The sequence below is a fragment of the Neophocaena asiaeorientalis genome, unplaced genomic scaffold, assembly GCF_003031525.2.
Source record: "Neophocaena asiaeorientalis asiaeorientalis breed wild unplaced genomic scaffold, Neophocaena_asiaeorientalis_V1.1 scaffold210, whole genome shotgun sequence".
Lineage (NCBI taxonomy): Eukaryota > Metazoa > Chordata > Mammalia > Artiodactyla > Phocoenidae > Neophocaena > Neophocaena asiaeorientalis.
The window spans coordinates 8,660-17,292 of record NW_020172282.1 but is presented as its reverse complement, the minus strand read 5'-3'; the positions used below and the strand labels follow the sequence as shown (position 1 = coordinate 17,292).

The following is an 8,633-nucleotide window of genomic DNA, read 5'->3' as shown; positions in this document are numbered from 1 at the left end:
CACTCCGTCACATTTAGTCAGGTATCAAAGCAAGCATAACAGTATTCAATTGTAGCAGTCTTACTGATTCAACTGCTCCCCTTCTGAGGATTTTACACACCTTTTCTGAGTTTTTCCTGTGGGAATAATATATTCTTTGGTAGAGGACTGAAGAAGGGTTTGACTTTTCTGTATGCTGATATAAAATGTCTTTGTACGTTCAGGGCCTTTGCCCCCCCATCTGCGTTTGTCATGCATGTTATGTTTGGGTTGATTCACATTTTGCTGTTACACTGTAAGAGGAATACCGCCTTTTAAAAAAGGCATTAAATGGCTAATGTTAAACAGATGTAAACATTCAGAATACTGACCAAAGGAAAAACATACTCACAAACACACATTAAAAAACAACAACAACAAACAAAAAACTGTACTGAAAAGAGGAATCAGATTAGGTTTCCATGAAGCCAGGGGGAAAAATACAGCAGTACAAGAAAAATTATGGCAAGCAAGTAAAGCACTTTTTTTTTTTTTTGAAACATTCATGAACAGTACAAATACAACAAAGTTTTTCTACAGTCTAAATTATTCTGCAACTATCAAATAGGGTACAAAGCGAAATAGTATGTGCTATAAAAAAGCAGCTCCTTTAAATTATAGTAAAAACGCTTTTTGTTTGCTTTACAGTGACAAAGCATGAGGACTGAAGACAAGATTTTTATATTCAGTGATATTTTGGCTACATAGGCCCCTGACAGTCTGATGAGTTCCTTTCCTAGGACTCTTCACATTGTTCTCTAGAAACATGGACAGTGACTCTGGGCTTTGCGTGTTCAGCGGGCTCACTCTCTCCAGGCGGCTAGCGCGGTGCTGACTTCCACACCACTGAGAGGATGCAACCCTTAACGGCGCTTCAGCTTCTGTCACCTGGACCAGACCCAGGAGGAACTGGGAAACCAAGGCCACAGTAACTTCCCCTTTTGAAATTGTGCGAGTGTTTGTAAAGGGCATGGGGCTGTAGCATCATGTATTCTTGCTCTTGGCTTCTCTATGAGGCACTGTACACACCAGCTTGTTTGTATCTGTTTATTTTGGATGAATAAGAATATCCAAGCTCTAGAAGCCAGCTACACCTTCCATAGCTCATCCCAGAAACACATACCACCACAAAGTCTTTATAGCAACCAGGCTCAACCTCAAAGGTTTGTTTTCAAGTTTTTTCTTCAAACTAGACCTTAGCAGGGAAATAGTCCATATAACTACGGTGCTCAGGTCACCGACATTTCTGCTATTCTCACTTTGGGGAAGGAAAAATATTTTCATTCTGAAAATGAATTTGCATCAGAATGTTTGTATTAACATGCCCATTAACTACCTAAATGTCTTTATACAACCTCAGGCATATGCATACTGTATAGGAGGGGGATCAGGGAATAGCAGTTTTCTTCCTTCCCCTGTTCCAAAAGTGCTACTTAGGGAAATACATCCTTTGTGAAAATAATAATTAAAAATTACATGTTAGATGTGCAAGCTCTATTCCTGATAGGGATATCACAGTGTCCAATCATCAGGATAATGCACACACTAAAATTTGTACATTACACCACAATAACCATGTCGTAAGTAACATACTCCATTTGCACATAGGCAGATATCTGTGGATATCAGGAAACTAAGAACCTGCTCACCTAATCCAAATATACTGGGGTTTGTATATATATTAAATGGCCACTTGTAACATATCTGACCCACTTTTTACTTCTGAATCTTTCTTTCTATTCTTCTAGCCCAAAGATATTAATTTTTCAGTAATATGAACCATATGCAAACACTAGGAATTTAAACCGGGGCAAAAAAGAGCAAGGGCAGAGAAATATTACGCTCTTTGGACCAGGGTGGTACAGTCCACGTGTGATCAGCAATTGATTTTCCAAACTTATTATGAGAAAAATCAGAACATAGAGAAGGATACTTTTCTGTATTCCCAGTAAGTAATTTGCACGCAGTATCCCACAATGAGGGAACTGATAATGAGCTCGGTATCACAGCAACCTCCATTTTGCCTCATATGCAGAGTGCGAACGTTGTGAAGACCACAGTTTCAACTCGGTGTCAGTTACTGATGTGGTAGTGTTGAATCTGCTGGTGTAGACAGTATCTGACACTGGTAGAGCGGCAACTGAATTTGGCAGAAGGAGCTGGCATGCAAGTGTCTATATGATAGGGGTGCCCCTCTGTGAAACGAGAGCATGCCCTTCTGAACCAAGATGACATCAGAGCCAAGCAGACCACAGAGATACCGCTGACGAGGACACCACCCAAACCACCTGGTGCACAGTGAACTAGGGATCTGCTGGAACTAACGCTGCCTTCCTTGGGAAGGGCTCGTTAAGTGCATTGCTAATATTCTCAGTCGTTAATTCTGTTAATTTTAACGTGAAAAACAGAAGTGACAGCAACTGAAGCACCGAATCTCAGCCGCAGAGGTAGGCCTTCTTTGCTTTGCTTTCTTTCTAAGATAAAGTATCTTTCACTATCAGCAATTTGTTAGTAAAAATGACATCTCTATCACCTAATGATATTTGGCAACATCACAATAATATGGAGGAAAAAAAATATACCATGGTTGATTACTATAAAAAAATTACAAGTTTTTTTTTCCCCCAGGAATGAAATTTCTGCTCATTCCAGTTAATTTTTAAGACATATTTTAAGGGAATGTCAAAAGTTAACATTGATTAGGATGATCCCTTGTGAAAATATCTGTCAAATTCTTACCCTGGATACAGAAGATTTTCCCCCCATATTTTTTAAAATTCTACAGCCACAATCGACCAGTGGGTTAATGGTACTCCACAGTTTGTGCTCTGTAATCTGAAGTTAAATGGACATGGCCTTTGTTCTTTCATCTCCCCACAGTGTGCATGTGCTTTTGAACTTGCTTTAGGGAACAGAGCCTGCTGAACTACAGCTGTTCTGTGGCATGAGGGTGGCCACAGTACATGGAATGGAGCTCAAATACTCAACACCCAGACTACTGGATAAACACTGACAGTAGTTGTAAGATGCAGTATCCCTTTTTCAAAAGCAGTTCCACTCCCCCAAATATGAAGAATATACTGAATTCACCTGAAGGGGGGGCGGGGGTGGGAAACAAAACATGCAACACCCAGAACAATTTTTTAAAGTAAGGGCTAGTTTAGAGTCAAATATAATTACATAGATCATGACTCATAAGGAAAAAACTGTTCAGAAAAATGTTGACACTTCAGCCTTCTATAGTCCCTCTCATCGTCAATGACACTTTAAAAAAAGAGGTGGCCAACCTCTGCAAAGTCGGAAGCCAGAATACACTGGTGTCATCAATAAAGGGTTACGATTATTTCCCCCCAATTTTAATATCTAGTAATTGTATCACAGTGAATAGAATGGACCGATATTTACATCGCCAACGCATTTAGGTGTGTTTGCATACACAGCATTTTACTTGTTTGCTTTGAATTTTAGGACATTTTTTTTCATACTTGCTCTTAGAAGCCACACATGAAGCTCTGAAATCCTCTGGGCCTATGGCTCTCTGTTGTCCAACTGATCTTACAGTCTCGGGTGTCAAAGGGCTTGAACCAGATTGCTGGGCATGAGGCCCACACTGCAATTTCAGGTGGAAAAGACATTTCACTACAATATGTGTACCATGTCCAAGGCAGATCCAGAGAATCTGCCAGTCTCTGAAAAGAGTCAAAAGGGAGGAAAGAGAATAAGGACAGTGGAGTTCATTAATGGCATACCTCCTTTAATACCTTTTGTGATATGAGTAAATACAAGGAATCATACACTTAAATCAGATTCCCTTTTCCAAATATGATATAATCACTATGGTAAAGGTAGGTCCAAAGGAGTCAACGGTTGGAACCCTCGCTGCAATGGTTAATCTACAGAAGAACGCATCACCACCTTAAATTGCTGTTACCGATCTCTCTCCACATCTCCATTTCTGGTTACCATTAAGTAGTTTAAAATGTCCTTTTCCTATCTACACCTGGATTAAAAAAAGAAAGAAACAAATTGGGAGTGACCTGTATACACACAAATAGAAACTTTCCAAAGCTGCAAATGGCAACTAAATATGTAAAAGACATGCTGTTGAGCCCCTCGGCTGGAATGCGATCTCTCCTTTCCCAGAAACGCAAGAAAATAATCATCTAGAGAAAAGATCATCTGTTCCAAAGTAAAATAAATTAGCACGCTATAAACCACTGAGCAGTTCAATTTGTTGTTGCTGACGCCGTTTGGCTTTTCCGTGGTGAAAAGGGATACTGCATCTTTCACTCAGCTCTTATCGCACAACCAGGCAAGCTACACAGAGTTTAGAAGGCCCTATGCAGTCGTCGTGGCAGAAGGCCCCACAGCCTTTGCACACAATCATGGCTTTCAGCCGGCAAGAGCATTTCAGTTCCAACTCATCCGCGTTGCTGCTGTCGGCAAAGTTCTGAACGGGCATCTGAGCGTTCTGACCAGGCAGACCCGTGGTGGGATTGGAGCCACTTCCCAAAATCCCAATGGACTTTTCAATTGCAGATGCTGCCCTTTTGAAGCTCGTGCTACCGAAGTGTATTGTCGGATAATTTCCACAGAGCTGCTGTTGTTGCTGCCCCTGCATTTTCTGAGCAGCTAATTGGGTAAAAGGCTTCTGTGGCTCAGAAAGCAAATAGGAAGAGAAATCTGCATTTTTCAGCGCAAACGCCTTCAACTGTTCTTTCATTTCATTCTGGTCATAGGAAACTTGTTTCATGCCCAGTTCACAGCTGCTGCTTAAACCCTCCTCAAAGGAAAGAGGTTCCGATTTTATATTGCTACATATGCCCGTGGACTGTGGCCAACTAAGTCGCTTAGTGGTTTCCATGGTAACTGGCGGTTGTTTTTGATCGGAGGGGACTTCTGGATTAGGAAGAGGAGGAGGTAGTGGCGGCGGCGGCGGGGGAGGTGTGATGCACTAGTGTTTTGTGCGGCACCCCGTGCGGGGGCCCCCCCATGTCATCACCTTCTTTAATGGGCATGTTGGGGGGCACCATATTGGCTAACCTTAGCTGGTGAGGTGCTGAGGAAAGGCTAACCTCTCCCAGTCCCTTTTGCTCAAGATGCCTATTGAAGGAGAACGTGTTACAGCCCACGGGGGCTTTGGCAGAGGCTGGTAACAGAGCCGCGGTAGGAATGGGGCCCCTGGCAGCCAGAGGCATTTGGTAAAACTGCTGTCTGTGGGAAGTCCCAGCGTCGGGGTGGAAGCCGTCGTTCTTGTCGACGTGAAACAGGTTCTGCTGGAAGCTACACGAGGGGAGCAGCCGCTTCTGCTGTTTGACCTCAGGGCTGTGAGCCATCTTGCTCTGCACAGGGTGCTTGTTCAGCCACTCCTGCTTCAGCGGCTGGCTGAGTCCCAGCTGATTCATGCCGGAGCTGATGACGCACGGCACCCCTTTCACATCTGGGTCCGCCAACAACTTCCCTGGCTCACATTTCACTTGAGTGTGTTCCCCCCCGGTCCTGGCGACTCTCTTCTTGGGGTGGTTCTCCCGCTTCCTCATTTGTAGTGGTGCGAGAGCTCCTGCCAGGTAGCCTTTCCCGTCTGCATTGGGAGAGCTAGGGGGCATTTCAACCACGTTCCTCTCGGGGGCTGTTTTACCCACTGAGGTAGTTTGAAGAGGCAGAGAAAGCCTGTTGATTTCGAGCTTGGCTCCCAGTCTGGGCTGGGGCAACACTTTTTCCAAAGGCAAGTTGCCCTGGAGTAACTGTGTGACGAGGGGATTGTTCGCCTCCACCGATGACAGACGGCAGCTGGAGCTCCCTGCACTGGGAACTCTTTTCAGGGTGTCTGTAGCCAGAGAGATGGCCTCTTCCATGGGACCAGAGGCGGGGGCCTGCACGGTCTGCGTCTGTTGCACACTCGGGGCTGCCCCTGCAGCTGGAGGATGCAGCTCAGGGCCAGGGAAGTCGTCGGCATCCATCCTAAAGCCCCTGTCCACGTCGTGAGGTTCGGACTTCACTGGGAGAGGGACGCTTGTGATGAGATTCCTGGGGTGAAGTTCCGCCACATGCGAGGAGCTGGCGTGCTCGGTCTTGATGGCCTTCGGACAGCCCTGCTCCAGATATTCCTTCTGTTTACTGGAACCAGGGTGGCTGAGCAGAGGCTGTCCTGCACTCCTCACCCCGTCCTCGCCCCAGCAGATCCGGCTGCCCGGGTTATACTGATGGCTACAGGTCGTGTCGGCTTCGCTTTTGAACGTGGTTATGCCATGCGCCTGCTCAGCAAAGTTGAGACTCAGAGGAGTCCCCGCGTTTAAGTTATCTGGGACCACGAGGGGTCCTTCACGGAGACCCGGGCAGGTGGCCTGCATGGTTGGACTGTCTTGTTTTGCAGCGGAAGCAGCAATGAAACTGGGACCATGATCTCCGCCTTCACTTGCAACCGGCTCGGGCCTGCTGATGACAGACACCTGCGGACACGCCACAGGCTGAACGGCTGCTTCCGTCCTCCCGGACCTGCTCTGGAGGTCCACACCGGCTTCTGTGCTCTCAAGAGAGACAGTCAGAGACGACGTAGAGGTCAGCGTGGTGCTGTGGTCGACGATGACTTTACACGGAATCGAGCGGTTTATGGCTGCTGGTGCGAAGCCCCCCGGGGGTGGCTGAGGTCTCCCAGAAGTGTCTGCCCTGTTCCGAGTCCCTGAAGTTTTGTCCAAGCTTTCAGCACTTAACGTGGGAGGACTGTCATAAGAGTTTACAGTCAGCATGCTTGCAGTAAACGCTGCGACAGGTGGGCGTGCCACCAGGGCATCAGTGACTGCGACGGGGTCCCTGCAGCCGAGGGCGGCTCTCACAGTGGTGCCCATGGACATGGTGGCCTGTTCTTCGCTCCCAGGCATGGCTATCTTCTCAGAAGGAAATCTGTTGTTCATTCCCGTTGGGGGAATCAAGACAGAGCTAGTGGAGAGATGGTTTGGCAAGTTGCTTCCAATGGAGGGAGTTGGCACAGAGGTGTACTGACTGGAGACTAGGCTGCCAGCACTGCTGCTGGGTGCCAGTAACTGCGTGTCATCCCGGGGGCTCGCTGTGCTGGAGCCCTCCGTGGTGGCCGGAAGAGGGGTGCTCTCAATACATTTTGGTATAATGGCTATGCATGGAGTGTCCGTTCCCTGGATGGTTTTTAACATGCTTATGTTACAAGCAGAAATTGTAGTGTTTGCACTGTCAACAGACATTAGGACAGAGGATTTATCAACAGAACTCACAAAGGGATGTTCTTTAATTGCTCCCGACATAGCAGTGCTGCAGACAGACACGGGGACGGGATTTTTATTAAAAAGCATGGGCACACTGCTATTTTCAGAAGAGGTAGATGAAACAATTTTCTCAGACAAGTGTGACACAGGTGTGTTTTCGTCAGAACTATGCACAGATAAGTCCGTGGCAATTTCTGGAAGTTTGGTCGGGTTGAGAGACTGCTGTAGTAGAGTGGTGGGCTCCCGGAGGTGCGCAGCCTTGTTGCTGGGAGATCGGCAGTTTGGATTGACAATGATGACACCAGGCGAGCCTTCGATTTTTGTTTCAGGGGCAGAAGAGACTTCTAAGCTTGGAGGCCCTTCCTTTGAGCCGAGCGGAGGCAACCGGGGCTCTTTAGTGTTCTGGAAGAGGTGGGCTCGGGCTTGATGCTTTGCGAAGAGCTTCACCTTCGTCTGCTCTTTGATATGCGCCAGAGTTCTGGCTTTTCCGCCCTCTCCTGGGCTCCCCATAGCTCCCGAAACGATGCTCGCGGCCGCCGCCACGGCTGCCGCTGCTGCCGCCTCTCGCTGGGCCCTTGCTTGCTGGGCTCGGGCCTTGATGTCCGCCAGGGTCCTGGCTCCCGTGTTCCTCCCGCCACTGACCGATGTGCCAGATGACGCGCGAGCCTCTGGTTTGGAGACTGGTTGGCTCTTGATAATAAAGGGTGGCCCGATTTTGGAAAGCTGTATCTACAGGAAGGGGGAAAATCGAAAGATAAAGTGCGTGTACACGATCACAGACAAGGCGCATGTGTACGTGATCACAGAGGGACGTGGGGACACAGGCACGCGAGGGCGGGGAGTAGCCGCATCCTCTCCTAAGGGGGCAAGAACGGCACCTAATACCCTGAAAGGGCCTTTGGGGTATAAATCAGCAATAAACGCAGCACGAATGTGAAAATAAAAAATTTTAACCTCTGTTTTCAATCCATAAAATATTAACCGGTGACTTCATTTGGCATGGAAATGAAACGTCTTGTAAAGCCTCACATAAATGGAAACAAAACCCAGGCTTCTTAAAATGAGGTGAGCTAAAAAGAGTTAGAAATAGTCAGCTTTCAACTTATCTTCCTGGCTGGCATGAAGATACTCAGGCCAGCCAGGAAGAATAGAGATATTCAAAACTCGATTTGAATTTATCTGCCTTCATTTATCTGTCTTAATTTGACACAAAGGAAAAAGGAAAAAAGCCCTAACCAAGGGTCAGAAGACTAGAATTCTCAGCCTGGCTTGACACAAAGGAATGCTGTGAACCTAGGCAAATCACTGTGTACTTCAGTTTCTCCAATAATCTCCCCGAGTCAGAGACTCTGTAGGTTTTATGTGGTCCCATACCACCTA

At 46.9% G+C, this 8,633-nt stretch overlaps 1 protein-coding gene across 1 annotated transcript in view; it reads right to left on the bottom strand.

The window, feature by feature from the left end:
• Nucleotides 1-4,237: 4,237 nt before the first annotated feature.
• The window catches only part of ASXL3 (ASXL transcriptional regulator 3), a gene marked incomplete at its 5' end in the record, with an annotated part of 8,391 nt that continues 3,995 nt past the window's right edge, over nucleotides 4,238-8,633 (bottom strand). Inside the window, 2 exon segments of the mRNA XM_024764459.1 lie at nucleotides 4,238-4,967; nucleotides 4,969-7,982. Coding sequence (XP_024620227.1) covers nucleotides 4,316-4,967; nucleotides 4,969-7,982 — 3,666 coding nt within the window.